This window comes from Apiospora kogelbergensis, assembly GCF_038363985.1.
Source record: "Apiospora kogelbergensis strain CBS 113332 chromosome Unknown utg000001l_segment0_segment0, whole genome shotgun sequence".
Taxonomy (NCBI): Eukaryota; Fungi; Ascomycota; class Sordariomycetes; order Amphisphaeriales; family Apiosporaceae; genus Apiospora; species Apiospora kogelbergensis.
Genome location: NW_027117418.1, coordinates 3722298 through 3740099, shown reverse-complemented (window position 1 = coordinate 3740099; position 17802 = coordinate 3722298). Strand labels below are relative to the sequence as shown.

The 17802-nt window shown below is 55.9% G+C and overlaps 8 protein-coding genes across 8 annotated transcripts; 4 read left to right on the top strand and 4 right to left on the bottom strand.

Moving 5' to 3' along the window:
- Nucleotides 1-911: 911 nt before the first annotated feature.
- On the bottom strand, nucleotides 912-2449 carry PG998_001186 (curved DNA-binding protein- variant; the record flags this gene model as incomplete). Its single annotated transcript, XM_066868004.1, has 4 exons — nucleotides 912-1096; nucleotides 1152-1952; nucleotides 2030-2215; nucleotides 2425-2449. The coding sequence occupies 4 exons, from the start codon at nucleotides 2447-2449 to the stop codon at nucleotides 912-914; spliced, it is 1197 nt and encodes a 398-aa protein (XP_066736419.1).
- A 1137-nt stretch (nucleotides 2450-3586) lies between these two features.
- On the top strand, nucleotides 3587-5970 carry PG998_001185 (uncharacterized protein; the record flags this gene model as incomplete). The annotated part of the gene is made up of 2 exons (XM_066868003.1): nucleotides 3587-5473; nucleotides 5653-5970. The coding sequence occupies 2 exons, from the start codon at nucleotides 3587-3589 to the stop codon at nucleotides 5968-5970; spliced, it is 2205 nt and encodes a 734-aa protein (XP_066736418.1).
- A 729-nt stretch (nucleotides 5971-6699) lies between these two features.
- PG998_001184 (uncharacterized protein) lies at nucleotides 6700-8575 on the top strand (the record flags this gene model as incomplete). Its single annotated transcript, XM_066868002.1, has 2 exons — nucleotides 6700-8040; nucleotides 8204-8575. 2 exons carry the CDS (start codon nucleotides 6700-6702, stop codon nucleotides 8573-8575), a joined length of 1713 nt encoding a protein of 570 aa, XP_066736417.1.
- A 317-nt stretch (nucleotides 8576-8892) lies between these two features.
- On the bottom strand, nucleotides 8893-9548 carry PG998_001183 (uncharacterized protein; the record flags this gene model as incomplete). The annotated part of the gene is made up of 2 exons (XM_066868001.1): nucleotides 8893-9110; nucleotides 9158-9548. 2 exons carry the CDS (start codon nucleotides 9546-9548, stop codon nucleotides 8893-8895), a joined length of 609 nt encoding a protein of 202 aa, XP_066736416.1.
- A 795-nt stretch (nucleotides 9549-10343) lies between these two features.
- Nucleotides 10344-11616, bottom strand: PG998_001182 (uncharacterized protein; the record flags this gene model as incomplete). The annotated part of the gene is given in 3 exon segments (XM_066868000.1): nucleotides 10344-10892; nucleotides 11016-11543; nucleotides 11557-11616. 3 exon segments carry the CDS (start codon nucleotides 11614-11616, stop codon nucleotides 10344-10346), a joined length of 1137 nt encoding a protein of 378 aa, XP_066736415.1.
- A 921-nt stretch (nucleotides 11617-12537) lies between these two features.
- Nucleotides 12538-14031, top strand: PG998_001181 (thymine dioxygenase; the record flags this gene model as incomplete). Its single annotated transcript, XM_066867999.1, has 4 exons — nucleotides 12538-12579; nucleotides 12645-13474; nucleotides 13544-13617; nucleotides 13910-14031. The coding sequence occupies 4 exons, from the start codon at nucleotides 12538-12540 to the stop codon at nucleotides 14029-14031; spliced, it is 1068 nt and encodes a 355-aa protein (XP_066736414.1).
- A 101-nt stretch (nucleotides 14032-14132) lies between these two features.
- Nucleotides 14133-15486, top strand: PG998_001180 (uncharacterized protein; the record flags this gene model as incomplete). Its single annotated transcript, XM_066867998.1, has 3 exons — nucleotides 14133-15065; nucleotides 15125-15269; nucleotides 15368-15486. 3 exons carry the CDS (start codon nucleotides 14133-14135, stop codon nucleotides 15484-15486), a joined length of 1197 nt encoding a protein of 398 aa, XP_066736413.1.
- A 435-nt stretch (nucleotides 15487-15921) lies between these two features.
- On the bottom strand, nucleotides 15922-16789 carry PG998_001179 (uncharacterized protein; the record flags this gene model as incomplete). Its single annotated transcript, XM_066867997.1, has 2 exons — nucleotides 15922-16366; nucleotides 16566-16789. 2 exons carry the CDS (start codon nucleotides 16787-16789, stop codon nucleotides 15922-15924), a joined length of 669 nt encoding a protein of 222 aa, XP_066736412.1.
- Nucleotides 16790-17802: the final 1013 nt, after the last annotated feature.

Here is a 17802-nt window from a genome sequence, read left to right as displayed (position 1 = left end):
CCTACAACCTTGATGTATATCCTGTTGAAATCACCGCAAAAGTCATGCCATTTTTTCGATGCAATCGCAGGTCTCTGGCACTCTATTCAATTCGCATCGACTATGACCCCTAGTTGATTTCTGTTCCGCTTCGCGACCGTAGCTGGTGCATGGCCCCTTAACCATCCATCTCTCACAGCGGCGTGCTCACTCAGTGAGAGAACGGGGCGAACTACTCGTGACTCTAGAGGGCTGCCTTAAACGACATCCTCGATGAGCATCTGATCATGCCATCACCCGTCGTCGGATTGATACTATACTTGCAAATTGCCCAGCACCCAAGTCGACCAGAACGTCCTTTGTCGTCTAGGGCGACATCGACTCGATTTTTGCATTTGTTTGCTCCCGCTGCACCAACGGGGTTCTGAGGGGTCATGGATGTTCGAGGCCCCTGAGCCGGAGAACCGGGCATTATTTCATCGCTATTGCATTGCACTTTACTCGGGTTCCAACAACAGATTGTTGGCAGCTCCCCATTCACTACTGGAATCCTCTCGCGTGACTACCATCGCACCAACAGATCGCCCTGGTCAGAGACTTCCTTCATCCAAGGGCGCCACGGTTTTCCATTGCACATAGTAAGGCTTTTATTTTGGTAGCTTAGTCGAGTACAGTTTGCTTTGGAGGTGGAACTAGGCCGCATGGCAACCTTGAAGCTTTCGGATCCACTGGCAACCTAAGAAGCTTGTGGGACTGCAATGGCTCCCGTAAACAAGGAGAGGGCGTCACAATGGCTGTGTGCTGCTCGCCATTTCCCCAGTTATTTGCTTCGTCAATGTACATACTCGGCTCATGATAACCCACTAGGCTGCCGCCTGTCTCGAGTGCCCACGGTTGGATGCCTCTCATAAATCATGACCTATTGATCATATTTATTCCTCGCTCTTCTTGGCAGGCTTCTTCTTGGGCTTAGCCTTGGGCTTGCCCTTGTTCTTTGCCAGGGGCTGCTCCAAAATCTTAAGAACCTCTTCGTCCTCGATCTTCTTGTCCGTCTTGAACTTGCCCACATCCAGAGCCGGGGCAGCGCCCAGCTTGGTGATGCCGTTCTTTGTGATAACTATTGTGGCAGAGTTCAGTAGCTGTTCGGAAACCGCAAGCGTGTGCAGACTTACGGATGGTGGTCAGGAGCCTTGAGACAGCAGCTCCTTCCTTGTCACCCACGACTTCATATTGGCGGAGCATGCCGTTGCGAACACACTCGAGCACGCCAAGCTTGGCATCTCGCTCGCTCTCCAGCTGCCTCATGCTGAAGGGGAAGCTGTGGAAGTTCTTCTTGACGTCGTAGAGCAGCTTCTTGGAAGTGGATCGCTTGGCCTGGCCATTCTCGTTGATAAGGCGGTGCAGGGTCGGCCTCTGCTCCATGTTCTTAACCTTTCCGCTGCCCAGACTCATGCCCATCTCAACACCCCAAACCTCACTGATCTCGGGGACGCCGTCGCCCTTGCTTCCCTCGCCAGGTGCAATGACAATCTTCTTCTTGCCCTCGATATCGTTACGGTCGAAGATCCATGAAGTAGTGCTCTCTACCAGGTTGCACTCGTAGGCCTTGGCGATCTTCTCCAACAGCTGTGTGATCCTGGCTTGTGTCGGGGCCTTTGCGGCGGCAGCCTTGGCCTTCTCCTCGTCCGTGCCGGACGCGAGAACTCCGGGAGGCAGCATCAAGCGCAGAAGCAGTTCGTTGGCATAGTGGGTAGCGAGAACCAAGTCAGCAGCGCGGCCATCGACTGTCTCCTTGGCGCCAACCACGATGGTGTCGCAGACAATGGTGCCAAAGCCATCGATCTGGGCGCCCAGTTGGATCTTGACATGCTCGCCCTCCGTGAGCTCAACCTTGGATTCGGCCTCGTCGGAGGTGAGGGGAGTGTAAGGCGTCACAAAGGCACTCGGCGAGACGGTGGTGGGATGGGCGAAGCCTGCGGATACCGAGTTAGAGCCGGCCCAGACACCAAGCAGTCCCGACAGTAGATCGAGGATGGGATTCCCAACTGACCCTTGTTCTTCAGCTTGGCATAAACCTTGGAAACCTCCTCGGCGAGGAGCTTGTCGCCCTTCTCGCAGATGGTAACGATCTTCTCGCCAGCTACGCAAAGCTTGGTGACCTCGGCAAGGACCTTCTCCGAGATGGCGCCAGCCGTCTTGTACTTGTCAACCGTGGCGGGGTTGCTCAAAGAGTAGTCTGGGGTAAATGATGTCAGTCAACAGGCACTGCTGGATGGTTTCGAGGTCTTGTTGCGTGTCGAGCTCGCACTACTTCGAGGTGAAGGGGGGATGGTCGAACGAGGACCTATGGCGGGGTAGTTCGCGACCAGCTGCAGCCGTTTCCAGTAATTTGCACGGCAAGAGAAGCAAAGTGGGGGAGGACACAAGGGAGGGGGATGCACGAACCGACTTCTTCCTTGTTGTCGGCCATTGTTTCTGATTTGTGGTGAGATAGGTCGTGAGGTTCGTATCTCTAAGGCTGGGAAAGAGTAGGGTGATGTTTGTTGTTGTATGTCCCGTGCCAGGGAGAGGAGGGTTTTCAATCTTTTCCTTGCATTTCCTAAGCTGCGGGGTCCATCTTTGTGCGAAACTGGAATCCCCAAAGAGGTACTTTGGATGTACCTCTGCCTTTGCTCGCCTTGCCTTTCGGCTCGCAGCTCTTACCACTTCCTGGTGACGACATGCGGTAATAAAGCCTGCATGAAGCTGTGTATTGTCTCGTAATTACCTAATAGCCAAAGGCGCAGAGGGTGCTCGGTCCAGAGCCAGTCCTCTAGTCCAGTCGGTCCTCTCAGCGAGTCGTCTTCGCGAACACAACTACCTCAGTTGCTTTGCGCTACGGAGAACGTCATTCGTGCCCCCTTCCAAGAGCTTAAGCAAGCAAAAAGAACCTTAGGCTGGAATCAAGCTCAACGGCATTCCTCTTCCCCCAGCAAGCGCTACTCTGCTGGTACCCAGCTGTGGCTAGATGGGCATGCTGAAGCCGTGGCCTTGACGTAGACAAACCAAGATAGCCGCAGTAAAGCATCTGGTGAGAAGAGATCCGCCTCCAGGTCGGGGTGGCTGGTGGCATCTCGGCGAAGTGCTGCAGTGTTGTGCTGTGCTTTGTGCTAGCGAATACGCACGGGCCCCTTCTCGCTTGTACAAACCGCCCTGGCCATCTTGCCGCCAAAACGCAAGTACCTACACCAAAAGCTGAGGTCGGTCAGTCTCCCGTCCGGCGTCGTCTCTTCGCGGTCGCGTTCTCCCCCTAGGCCAGGCTGAGGTCAGCTCTAACCTAGTGTTTGATTTGTCGCTACTCCCTTGCGCCAGCCGAAACCTCTCCCAAAAAGTTCAAGTAGCGCCCGTCTCCATCCCAATCCAAATCGCGACAAATCGACCTCGTTGACCAAAAGCGCATTTCTCGAAATCGCGCTTCCAGGATTCCACACCCGCAACGCTTTCCAACATCTTCATCGCTTTCTTGACGCGTCATCTTCTGCTGTCGTGCCACGTAGTTGAGGCGCGGTTGGGTCCTGAAGGCGGCTAGACATATGTAGCAGCCCTTCATCCATCCACCGACTACACCATGGCCACCAAACAGGATTCCGGGGCAGCATTCAATGCGCCTGTGGCTCCGACCGTGTCTTCATCCTCGGCATCCACAGTCAAATCAGATCATTCACCTACCTCGACACCGAAAGACAAACCCGATGCGCCCGACTCCGAAAACACCGCGGCACCGCCAGTCCGCGACAAGGACTGGTTCAACGACTACACCATATTAAATACCATCGCCAAAGACCATTCCCACGCCTCTGCCATGATGGCAGACATCGACAAGCAGAACGCACACATCCAACATGCGAAAAGCATGATTGGTGACTACAAGCTCGTGCGGGACACCTATCGCGCGTGGTTTACCCCTAGCAGGCTGTACGGCGAAGGCTACAGCGGATACGGCAACGGGAGAACAGAAATTAATCAAATCTCCAAGGTGGTATATCCATCGCAGAAACCGCGCCCGGGCAGTCGCACTACACCGGCCTTCAAGTGGAAGAGGAAGGATATGAAGCAGCAAGCAGAACAGCAAGAAGAGCTTGTGCCTGTGCGCTTGGATGTGGATTGGGACAAGATCAGGTTGCGCGACACCTTCACGTGGAATCTCCACGAGCGCTTGGCCGCCCCCGAGCTATTCGCCATGCAGCTGGTGGAAGACTTGGGGCTGAAACCCCCGGCCGCGCAACCTGTTTACGAACAGGTCCTGCAACAAATGCATGAGCAGCTCAACGACTTCTACCCTTTCGTATTCTCTGACGAGGATGCGCTGGATCCCGAATTGCCTTATTCGGCTTGGAAGAATGACGAGATGAGGATATTGATTAAATTGAACATCACAATCGGAGCACATACGCTGATGGATCAGTTCGAATGGGAGATTAATAACCCCATGAACTCGCCCGAGGAATTCGCCGCCAGCATGGCCAAGGAACTCTCACTCAGCGGGGAGTTCGCCACGGCAATTGCGCATTGCATCCGGGAGCAGTCTCAGCTGTTTACCCGCAGCTTGTACAGTATAGGTCATCCGTTCGATGGGAGGCCCATTGAAGACGCCGATCTGGTTGCCGCCTTCCTACCCTCGCCGCTCCCCACCGTTTTCAGACCACAGCAGCAGGCGAAGGAGTTTGCGCCGTATCTCTACGAGCTTAGCGAGGCAGAGCTCGAGAGGAACGAAGTCATCTTCCAACGGGAGCAGCGGCGACAAAAGAGATCCGTCAACCGCAGAGGCGGTCCGTCTTTGCCGGACCTTAAAGAGAGGCAAAGAACGATACGCACTCTGGTTGTTTCCTCTACATTGCCAGGGGCCGTAACAGATGTCGAGGATAGCAGGCTGTACAAGAAGGTGGCTGGTGCTCCTGGTACTGGGCGTAAACGCCCGGGTGCGCGCGAGGGTGAAATGTCGGATTCCGACTCGAGTGAAGATTCTTCGCCCGACTCCCCTGCAGCTTCGCAATTGGCCGGTACAGCTAGAACCCGCGGTATGCGCGGTGCCGCATCTGCTGCACAGCAACGCATGGCGAACCTCGGCCGCTCCGAAACCCCTGAAGCCACGATTCACCACCACGAGACCCGCGTGTCCCGGAAGTTTGGACGTGAACTGACGCGCGAGGGCACCGAAGAGCCGCAGCACTACTGGGTGACTCTCAGGGTTGGCAAAGATAGGCTCAAGAGGTTCTTTCGAGATATGAAGACCAGGCAGACTTCTCTCGCGGGATCCCTAACCCCGTCACAACCACACGCGAGAGCCCCGAGTGTGACTCACCAGACTTCAATGCCACCCCCGTCGACACCGAACTCTTCACATGCTGCTACTGCGGCTTCTGTCTCCAAAACCCCTGGAAGTGCACCACCCGGTCAGATTGGTCGTGTTATTGCTTCTGCCCCGCCAGCACCCGGTGGTGCCCAACCTCCTCCAGTAAGACCTATTATCACCCCCTGGCCGATGAACCCTCCCCATAAGCGTCGTTTCCCTTTCCCCTATTCGTCTGATACGTATGACTTGTAGCATGTGTCCATGCGTCTTCCTTCTTGTCCTTCTCCTTCTCCCAAGCCCATTCGTATGCGTTTCAACTGGTTGCTCACACTTCCTCATAGCCCCCGCCCCCAGGGTGGCTCACAGATGCGCTTCAAAAATTCAAAGAAACAGACACGTATGCCAACGACTCTTTTGAAGGAACCATGCGCTACAGCGCTGTAGACAGCAACACGGAAAGCCCTGCTCCCATGCCCCAGCCAGGAGCTGTCATCCCCTCTAACATTCGCTTCTACTTCCTACCAAGGATACGATGCCTGGACTGCCCCGGCAAGCTGTATACACCAGGTCCGGATATGTCTGCAGAGAACTTCCTGGTGCACCTGAAAAACAGGTCTCACCGTGAGAAAGTCGAGGCTCGACTGGCGAAGGGCACTTGATTCAAATATTAATCTTGTTGGGCGTATTTTCAAGCGATTACATTGGGGTGGGGGAAGGATGTGCAGCGTACTGCTCGTGGCGAGTTGAGCCGAGGTCGGAAATAGCAATAGCATGCAACGTATATTGGCTTGGAGATATTTGGATTGTACATAATGCAGATGCACGAAGGCTTAAGACAGTCCTGCTGGTGCTGACAAAGCGTGGCGATGAAGAGGCCCCCGGCGTTTTACATCAGGGAAAGGGAAGGAAGGGTTCACGAGGCCAAAGGGATAGGGTATTTGGTGTTTGTTTATACCGACTCTCGACTCGCGACTCAGATGCTCTAGGTATATAGACAAACTGTGTGGAGCACGAGGAGGAGCCTGCTTGCTGTCCAATATCGCCTGTGAGACGTAACGCAAGAAGTAACAGCTCTCTATGTTGTCGCGAATACCCCATACTACCCACATGTCCGATCTGCTGCTCCACTGGAGATTGTGACTGGCCACCTGAAGAAAGCCTTCCTCGGTCCGTCGCGTTGCAAGACCCTGTCAAATGCCACCCCCTAGGAATGTGGGCTTAGAAGCCTAGATTGTTCCTGGGCCAGAGCCAGCACCCCTTCCTTCGTTTGGCCGACCTGGCTGAAACTAGTGTGTTCGCAGCCTGTCCAATGCATCGCGCAGCGCGAGGCCTTCACGCTTTTCTTTCCTGCATCTATCTTATGTCACCAAACTTGCTGGATTGGAAAGATGCTCGACGCGGTCTGTTCCGTACGCGCAGACGCTGAAGCGGCAGAGCGCTTGGTGAATTCTCGGTATCCCCTGACGGAGCGTCATGGAGAGCAGGGATTGGTCTCGGGTCTACTGGCCGAGAAGAAGCAGTCTTGGCGTGATGCCAAGGCACGGGCTGGATGGGCGCGACTTGGGGGGGCTGTCGTCGCCCGGCGTTCCATTGGCCATGCGAAGGCTACTGCGATGCATCTCGCCATGCGCCCTGTCCCTTCTCGCGCTGCTAGTCCCGTCTTTCATGACTTCGCTTGTGCGGACGGCCTGTGGCCGCCGCCGACGCCCCCAGGCAGCAACAGGACGGCAGCCCCGCGGCCGCTAAGCCCAACGGCCTACCTGGACGGTGTGCGCGGTGTCGCCGCCCTCATCGTCTACGTTTTCCACTGGGGCTATCTGTGGTTCCCGTTTCTGCGCCGCGGCTGGCACAGCAGCAGCGCCTCGGGCGTGTCGGAGACGGACGACCTCTTCCTCCAGCTTCCCGTCGTGCGCGCCCTGCATTCCGGCCGCGCGAGCGTTACCGTCTTCTTTGTCGTCTCGGGCTACGTCCTCGCCGTCAAGACGCTGGCCAGGATCCATCAGGGGCAATCCGACCGGGCCCTCGACTCGCTCGCGGGCTCGCTCTTCCGCCGCCCGTTCCGCCTGTACCTGCCCATCGTCGTGGCGACCTTCATCAACCTGGTGCTGGTGCGCTGCGGCGCCGGCGTCTTCCAGAAAGACCCGACGGGCTCCGGAGGGCCACCGCGCGGGAAAACGTGGCGCGAGCAGCTTCGGCACTGGTCGGCCCATACTGTGCACTTGGTCAATCCGTTTCGCAATATCAACGGTCGGGCGAACCTGTACAGCCCGCCATACAACGGGCATCTCTGGACGATACCAATAGAGTTCAAGGGGTCTCTGTTGGTCTTCGTTTTGCTCCTCGCCTTCATCAAGGCTAGACGTTGGTTGCACATGGGTGTGACGTTGGGTTTTGCGTGTTGGCTGGCCCAGCTCGGTGATCTTGACATGGCTCTCTTCTGTTCGGGGCTGTTCTTGGCCGAGTTGTCCATCATATGGCCTCCTGCAGGCAAGAAGAACAGCCAGGACGAGCACACAACCACTACTTTAAGCAGAAGGCCAAGACGGTCACTGCGAGTAGGCAAGCACTTGGTAACATCATCACTCCTGCTTATTGCTCTGCATCTTCTTAGCTATCCAGAAAACGGCGGTCGCAAGTCTCCGGGCTTCAGGAGACTCTCGCTTTCTGTGCCCGCATTCTACAAGGGCGGCGAGGAACTGATACAATGGTTCTGGATCTCTATAGGCTCTGTGCTTCTCATTCTTGCACTTATGTACTCGCCGCCCCTTTCTTCGCCCGTCGGCGGCGACAACCCGTTTGATGCCTACACGCCACACCAGCCCACGACCCTAATGGAACCCCCTGGGCGCAGTCTCGGGCTCGATCGACACTGGCAAGTCTGAGAAGCGGCAGCGGCAGCAAGAACCACTGCTGCAGCGCCCCTTCACCACGGACTTCGCGCAGTACCTCGGCAGGATCTCGTACGCGCTCTACCTGGCCCACGGCACCGTGATCCACACGATCGGCACACGCTTCTTGAACCCCGCGTGGAAAGCGTGGCTGGCCGCCGAGGGTCGCGCCCTTGGCCTACGAGATACCGGTTTCAACGACGCGGCAGATGCGGTGCTGTACCGGTCTTGGTCCATGTATGTGTACTCGGCGTTCTTGGGCACGCTGATGAGCACGTTCGTGCTGTTTTGGGCGGCCGACGTCTTCTGCCGGGCGGTAGACGTGCCAATGGTCAAGCTGACTCGGACATTGGGGAATTGGGCTTGGAGAAAATAGGTATTTGGACATAGATAAGTTGCTATTGGAAATCAAGTTCGCAAATCGCTATGTGTAACGTCTGAACTGCGGGATTGGTATGAACCATTCTTGTTTACGGGTGAGCATACATCTTCTGCTATAGACTCTCCTTCCATTGACGGCCCAGGACCGCCAGGCCAAGTAGACTAGATTCTGAAGACTAAAACAGCACAAACATCAATTATTCATCACCCAAACCAGTCTATTTCTCCGACCAAGATCCAGAAACACTGGTGCCATGGCCTAGCGAACAGTCCAGTGATACATCATAAATCCCCTCGTGGTTTACTTGAAACTTAAGCCATGTGGTTCTTCTCCACCCTCGCGACCTTCTTCCCGCCCTGAAATCTGGGTGGCGTGACCGTCGCCTTGCCCTTAGCGGCCTCCTTGTACGCTGCGAGGGTATTGGGCCCGCCAAGGGGCTCGTTGACGACGCCGCTCATGCCGTTGGTGCAGTGCGCGCCTGTGGGCTGAGGACAGTAGAACCAGATGGGCTTGGTGTCCTTGACGAGGACTTGGAAGGCATTGATCGAAGGTCCCCCATAGTCGCGAAGTCGAAACCCGCGAAGAAGGGGTTGGCGTTGATCACATTGCCTCCCGCATTGGAGCGACGGGAGTAGGCGGAGGAATAGCCGGTAACATTGGCGGGCGGCGGAGGCGTGACTCCTGATGGTTCTGCCAGTGGCGTGCAAGGCTCTGCGAAGGACGACTGGGCCACGCTGTGGTTCTTGGGGTGGAATTGGAACTCGACGATGTCGCCGACGGCGGCCACGATGATCTCAGGTTCGAACCGCAGCTGTCCGTTAGCGCCCGCAATCACTTTGTGCGTGACACCAGTGGTCGGCACCGCGACTTGAGAGGGTTTCTCGCAGCTTGTGCCCGTAGGCATGGTGCAGACCCCGGAGGCAAAGAGGGCGAGGGCTGTAGTGAGAGACATGGCAATGGTGAACATGATGCTGGTTGCTTTGTATCAGGGGTGGACTTTTGGACCTGCCGGATGGAGTTTCGTCCAAAGAGACGATCAAGCGATGAACGAGACGAGGAAAATAGGTGATTGAATAGAAAAGTGAATTGATTGCTTGTGTAATTATCTGATGTTGCTGGATGCTGAACAAAATCCTCGACAACCCGACTGGACCGGCTTCTTATACACATCAACTTTACAGGCCTCTTTTCTAATACCCGTCAAGACCCCAATCTAGGTTGTGAAGCCATCCATTGTTCGGTCCCCGGCTGCCTCGAAAGGGGCCCTTGGCTGTTCGGAATAGCATCACATCCGTCCTAATTTGAGCTGGCAGATGTTTCGAAACAAAGAAACAAAAGTTGACAGCCTACCGGAGCACTAGGTTGTGAAGAAGAAACACGCGCGTCTAATTCGAATTCCTTTGTAGATTTTTGTGGCTATGCACTTCGCTTACGGTCGCGGTTGGCTATAGCCGAACGACGAGCCCAGCACTGCCCCTGACATGACAGCCGGCAAGCGCTTGCATGTGCGTTGGCAACCGCTAGGCGTTCGGAATCATGTTTGCCGGGACATAGCAAACAATCTATTTGCATACGCTTGCAATCATAATATGCTTGTTGTGTATTGATGACAGACTGCTTACTGTAAGTCGTGGCATGTACATTGTGTATGCGCCTCGGTCAGCCCGTGGCCGTAATTGGGCCTAGTTTTATCCGAGCATAGTCTCTCGAACAATCATTCTATAGGCCGAGATGCTTTGGTTGATTCGATAAGGCAGGTGAACTAGGCGTCTTCCTTCAGTTGCAATACCCCAATAGCGTTCCCGCCCATGACCGCCAGGGTACCTTGACTACCCTCACCAAGCGCCTTTTCCACAGCGGCTTTATTCCACGTCATGCTTTCCCATTCGCCTTGCTCGTCACTGGTCAGTGGTGGGAAGAAGGGGTGATCAGTCCCGAACATCAACCTGTCGACACCGCTCGCGTCGATGGCCGCCTTGAGCCCGACCTCGGAGTAGATGACGGCATCAAGGTAGATCTGCTCCTTCAAAACCTGCCACACCGTCCTCCGCTTTGGTCCGACTTTGCCTTCCCGCACTAGATGACCGTCGTGCACGATGCAGCTTTCTATCCTCCCAGCCAGGAACGGCAAAGTGCCGCCACTGTGAGCCAGGAGCATCTTGAGGTCGGGCACCTCGTCAAAGACACCGGCGAGATACATGCGCGCGACCGCAATGGTGGTCTCGAGCGGGAAGCCAAGTGCGAGGGGCAAGACGTGCCCGTATTCTTCCGTCGCCCGAGGTCCCCATACTTCGCTTGGAAGGCCGTAGTGCTGGACATGCTGATTAGCAAAACCCAAGATATTGGATCAAGGGGCGATTCAGCATAAATATATGGCAGGACATTCATATGACCGAATGTTCGCGCTCCATATTAAAATGATCAGTAAACTTACTGGGTGTAGAAAGATCATAAGCCCGTTCTTCGCAAGCGCTTTAAACACCGGTATCAACCTCAAGTCATCAAGTCCCTGCCCCAGGCCCGAGGTCCCCAGGATCACTCCTCGACAGTGCTTGAGCCCGCGAACAAAGTCGATGGCCGCCAAGAGCTCCTCGGCCGGGGCGCTGAGGGGCAGGGTGGCAAAGAAGAAGAGGCGGCCCGGATGCTCGAGGCACATGGACTCGAATTCGCGGTTGACGGACCGGGCCGTCTCAGCGGCCTCGGCCTCGGCTACGAAGTCAAGCCAGGGATTCGCCAACGAGATGACCGAGATGTCGATTTTGTGCGTGTCCATGAAGTGGATCTTTTGCTGCAGCGACGAGTAGTGAGTGGTGACCGGCCGCCCCGGCAGCTGGGTGGTGGTTGCCGTCGCTCCAGCCTGATTGATCTTCTCCAGTGACTCGGCCTCAGCAGGCAAAATAATGTAGCGCGGGTCCTTGGCGCCTGCGAAGCGGCGGATTAGGGGGAATGGTCTGCCTCGACTCTAGGAGGCCAACGTATGCAGGCGGGTACATGTGCGTGTGGATGTCCACAACACGGGATCCGGATGAAGCCATCTTCTGGGTGAGTGCGTCTTAACTTCACGCTATAGCGTATAGGCTCGGTGCGAAGATGTAATGGTGAAGACTAGAGGCGGGCGGGTTGGTAGGGTGTATAGGCCGAGAGTCAACATAGCAAGTAAGTAGGGATGCATAGGCTGAGGCAACCTTCCTCGAAGTACGTAGTGAACTATAGAGGACGGGAACTTTCCGAGCACGTCCTATTCGAGCAGAACTGGCAGACCGGGGCCAGGAAATGCACCACTATCTCGGCCTTGAGATAGTTGACAGAAGATGCGTGGTCATGAGTACTACCACCGGCGGTTATCGCATGGCTGGACCGACTGTGGCCTGGACAACCTCCTGTCGGCATAGTCAACCCCACCCCCAACCAAGCCGGCAGCCCCGCAACTCTCTACCTACCCCGACCTTATCTGCGTACACACAATTGCCGGTTTCCGTGGCGTCAAGGTGCATTGAGTTTGACTACGTGTATAATAAGGTTTCGGGGTGCAAATAAGATACTCGGTGCCTCTTGGGTAGTAGCGGTCGACGGCCTCACGAGGGCCTCCAGGCTTCTCGGCCTGTTTGATGCAACAGTGCACCGAATCAACCGCGGTGATCTACACTGGCATGGCAAGATCCAAGCAGGCAGAGGGGTTCGGAACTGTCTAGGTCTTGTGTGCACTTGCCTAACCAAGTATCGGATGCAGCCGAATGTGCAGCCTGAACCCTGAACCTTTTGGGCCTTATCTGACTGCTCATCCGATCTGATTTGATCAGCATTAATCAACATTACTCGGTTCAATGGCCGAGCAACCCCCAACCCCGGGAGGGGATGCTTATATACTTATTAACCAAGATGAACGTGTGCAATCTTGACGTGAGACAACAACCTGTTTTGGTGCCTTCGAAGTCACACCCAGAGAATATATCAACATGGAATCAGCAGCTGTGAAGAGCGAGGGACTTGTCATCCCAGTGAGTTTACTCCTAAATGCTGCCGATGCCAATTTGTGTGATGCAAGTCCTAAACGCCCCATCAGCTCATCGACTTCTCGGCTTTCCTGAATGGGAACCCTGAGCAGCGAAAGGAGACGGCCAAGGCCATTCTCCATGGATTCCAGACGGCAGGGTTCATTTACCTGAAAGGCCTCCCTATTAGCCCAGAGACACGAAAACAAGTATTTGAGACCTCTGCCAGGTACTTCCGTCTGCCGACGGAGGAGAAGATGAAGCATTGCTGGACCACCCCGGAGGCAAACCGGGGCTACTCCGCACCGGGTCGGGAGAAGACGACCCAGCTGACCGACATTGATGATGTCAAAAAGCTGCGGGAGGGCAACCCCGACATCAAGGAGTCGCTGGAGATCGGCCGTGAGGGCGAGCCAGACCTGCCCAATCACTGGCCCGAGGAGGTCGGCGACCTCGTCGGCTTCAAGTCGACCATGCTGGACTTCCACGACCGGTGCAAGGAGATGCACACCGAGGTGATGAGGGCGATCGCCGTGGCCATGGATCTGGACGAGAAGTTCTTCGACGGCTTCACCGACGTTGGTGACAACACGCTGCGCCTGCTCCACTACCCCGAAGTCCGGAAGGACTTGTTCAAGATCAACCCCGGACAGGTCCGCGCAGGCGCGCACAGCGACTACGGGAGCATCACTTTGCTGTTCCAGGATCAGCGGGGCGGGCTGCAGGTCAGAAGTCCGACCGGCGTGTTTGTGGATGCCACTCCCATCCCGGATACCTGCGTGGTGAACGCAGGGGATCTGCTGGCTAGATGGAGCAACGACACCATCAAGAGCACGATCCACCGGGTCGTTGAGCCTCCGAGCGGCGATGGGGATGTATACCCGGCCCGATACAGCATTGCGTAAGTTGCCTCGCTAACACGACGAACATGCAAAAGAGGCGCCTTTTTCTTACTAATGCCAATGAACAGATACTTCTGCAACCCGAACTTCAAGAGCTATATCGAGGCAATACCGGGAACCTATGCGACTGAGACGGACAAAAGTACGCAGGCATTAGCAGCGGCGATTATTTGGTTCAGAGATTGGCGGCGACGTATTGATTATCCTTTGGCTTGGCAACAGTCAAGGCTTGTCAAAGCTCGTCATGCTTCTTATGGCCGTATTCTGTATGTTGAAAGAAGGCAAAATCGCAGTTATTCAAACCCACGCCGTTTTTGAACAATATTTGGTGAACGTATCATAGGCAGGCACATGTGTTGTGGTTTTGCTTGAATGGGTAAGTCAAAGTCAACTTTTGACACGACACTGTAGCTTAGTAGCCCCTCAACGCTTAGTGGGTTATCCACTAAAGAATGCGGCGGCGGGGCCTGGAAACCCCCACCTGTCAGCGGCTCAGCGGCTCAGCGGCTCAGCGGCTCAGTGGAAGCAGACGGCAGGCGTCACAGGCCATAGGTGAGAGTTACTTACATCCCGCACTTCTGTTCTTCCTTCAATGGAGATGGTAACGAGCCAACCGCAAGTGCCATCCTAGGCCGGAATACAGCGACAGCCGACACGATGAAGAAAACTCTACTGCTGTGCTTCATCCACGGATTCCAGGGTGGCGAGGACACATTCGGCACCGCCGGCGAGTTCACCGAACACCTGGCCGCGCTGCTGAGCGCCGAGCTCCCCAAAGTCGAGATCCGGACACTCGTCTACCCCAAGTTCGAGACGCGCGGCGACTTGCACGAGTGCGTGGCCCGCTTCCGCGACTGGCTGCTGAACAAGGTCATCGACCTCGAGGTCGCCGCGGGCACCCCCAGCCCCACCGTCGACCCGGGCGTCCGCACCGTCCTCATCGGCCACTCGATGGGCGGCATCGTCGCCGCCGAGACCCTCATCGCCCTGACCAGCGACCAGCCCGTGCACCACGATAACAACAATAATAACAACGGCGATAATGCTGCATCGAAAAGCGACAGCAGCAGCAATAAAAACAACTACAAAGATGACGATAAGGCGACGGCGACGCGGCCTTCTTCGCCACAGGGCGGCTTCAATGCTATGATGTTCCCGTACATACAGGGCGTCCTCGCCTTCGACACCCCCTACCTCGGCATCGCGCCGGGCGTTGTTGCGCACGGGGCCGAGAGCCATATCCAGACTGCGGCTTCGGCGCTCACGCAGCTGGGCGGGCTGACGTCGCTCTGGGGCGGGACCAAGGCCGCCGGCGACGCCTCACGACAGAACTCCGCGCAGAAAAAGCCTGTCGCCGCCCTCGAAGCCTCGCCCGCGCAGAAAGAGAAGCAGCAACAGGGCGGCGGCTGGGGCAGCTGGGGCAAGATGGCCATGTACGCCGGGGCCGCCGGGGCGGTGGTGGCGGGCGGCGCCGCTGCCTACGTGAATCGGGATCAGATCTCTTCGGGCTGGACTTGGGTCGGCGGCCATCTGGAGTTTGTGGGCTGCCTGGCCAAGGGCGAGGAGATGAAGATGCGCATGCGGAAGATGGTCCGGCTGACCCAGGAGCTCGACCTCGGCTTCGCCAACTTGTATACCCGCCTCGGCAGGGGGCCAGCTCGAAGCAGGTCAGCACGGTCGGCCTCGTCCTCAACAAGGACCGGACGTTCTGCAACTTGCCGGCGCGGCAGGCGGCAGGCGAGTGGAAAGAGGCCATCAACGACAAGGCCACGGACGAGATCGGGGCGCACATGGGTGAGTACTGCAAGCTCATACTACAAGTTTCCAATGCCTCCTCCGTCGTCTTCTCTCCCCTTCACCTGAGCTCGATAGATACTGACTACGTACGATAGGCATGTTTGAGCCCAAAGAGAATCCTGGCTACTCACAGCTCTCGGATGACGCTAAGAAGTTGATTGTGAAGTGGGCGAAGAACGATTGGTATGAGACTAGTAACAGGGAGCTGGAGTAAAGGGGGGAGATACGCAGATTTTTATGATTAATCAATTGATACCCAAAGGAGATGCCGATGAGTGCATGCGCTCCTGTTACTGGAGCAGTATTGGATTGCCCGCACTTTCATCGGGCATACCTTTATAAATATAGATTTATATATATACCATACGTATCACTAGCAGCCCATGTTCTTGTTTTGCTAGAGCCTGGTAGGCCAATAAATTCTCCTTGCGGTTTTCTTTTCAACATCGATGGCACGTCTCACGCCCTTAACCGCCAACGCCATTTTGAAAGCCACCATTCCTCGTGCATCATAATCTATGTATATTCCTCCGTACACAATGCACAACAGTCTAAGCGCCATCCCTGGCTCATCAATCTGTCATTCCATACGTCCCACCCATGCTCTGCATGACAACTATACGATACTGACATCCGAAGGCGGGCGGTACTACTGCGTAGCCTTCATATTTTCGGACTTTTGAGCGGCCAGGACCTTGCGGCGCTGCCTGTTCATGTGGCCAATGAGCACGTACGCGCCAATGGGCCAGATGACGAACAGGGAGACACCGAGGAACAGTTGGTAAAGGGGGCCAAACTTGTGCCCGGCGGGAGCCAGCGCGCGCCACATCTGGATCATCTCGCTCGTGATGCCCAGGGGGTACAGGACGAGGTAGGAGCTGTAGCGGACCCAGGTGAAGGCGGCGGGCTCGTAGCCGCCCAGCTTGACTGCCAGGTACGTGTAGCGAATCACCTCGGTCACCGACCAGGCGAACAGCATCGACGAGTATACGGGCGAGGCGCAGAGGGCCGGGAACGGGTACTGGACCCCCAGACAGCGACGTAGCGGGACGCGACTTGGGCGGCAGCGGTGACGGGGTCGGTTCGGACAATGCCTACATGCACAATCACAAGAGGTTAGCTAGCTAGTCTGGATCGTGACGTAAGGGCATGAAACAGAGAGCTCTGCAAGGAAGCATTGACCAGGGCTTGGAGCCGCCACAATTCGAGTCGAGACGCCTGTCAAGAAGAGAGCTAAGGGAAAGGCGAAGAAGAGAAAGACTGGGCCGCCGAAGTGATTTTCAATCGACATACCAAAGAGCCCGTGCAGCACATCCATGATCATCAGGGTCTGCGTCCAGAGCACAAAGTCGCCGGTCGAAACGTAGACGAATGCCGGCCCCTCTCAGCATGTTGGCGCCGACGGTGCGGCCGAGGACGGTGGCCCAGAGAATGGCGGATACGGCATTGTAGAGGATGAGGTAGGCGGTCTTGATGGGAGAGGACCTCTTAGGCGTCTTTGCAGCTTCTTGTGCCATTCTTGCAACAGCCGCGACCGGTAAGGATTCAGCTCTAGCACTTCAGACAGACAACAGATAATCGAATTGGCAATCCTTTTGCTCGTCTGATCATGGGGTCTTGGAGCCCTGAAGCATGTGAAAGGAAAAACTGGGTTGCGTTGAGGGATTCCAACTGCTCGGTACTACATATAGTGTGTATTGCTAGGATGGGGATTGTTGGGGGGGACATGGGATGGGATGCTTTGGCCAGTGGTTTTTGGCCAGCGCGTTTGGCGTGACTAGGCGGCTTGCGGGTACCTGCAGTGCGGTGCAGGGTATCGGGCAGGTGCCGGCCGTGGCTTCTTGCTTGCAATTGGCTGGGATCGACATGTCGAGTATATGTGTATAGGTAGATAGATATACATTACTCCCCGCCAGGCTTGCTACGTCTGTCGAGTCAGCCCGTCTCTTCGAGCCCTGCGCAAAGGTGTTCCCGCTATGTTGAAGCAGGCCAAGCGTCTATTATGGGAAGACGAAGCGATGCACAAAGTTTATTGCTGAAGGCCTCCAGGACGACATGCATTGAAAGCCAGGATCCAGGCCTGGGCCTGGGGAAGAAGCGTAGAGGGTCCCTTTTTGTCCGTCGCCATTACCTGCCCGTCCATCTCGCTGACTAGGGCCGATCAATCAGCCACCTGTAACGCCAAGGAGTTTCTTCCACGGACTTGGGCCTGGAGGAGACCACTCAGCACCTGGAGAACCGTTTCTAAACACCACGGGCAGCAGGGCCTAGGCATTATTTTAAGCATCGCGTATTGCTACCCCGTACGGTCGCACGGCTTCCGGTGGCATGCCTCATGCCAGCGGCATCGACCTTTGCTGGATGTGCACGAAGGTTCACGATGCTCGCAAGGGTTGGCGTGCATACCTATCCGTTGTATACTAATGCTCTGCTTCGCCCTCGCTCGCTAAGTCGTACTTCTATTACAATGCATATTTTCCCTTCTAATTTGTGTCTTTCTTTCAGCGCTGCTTGAGGCATCTCTAATAGT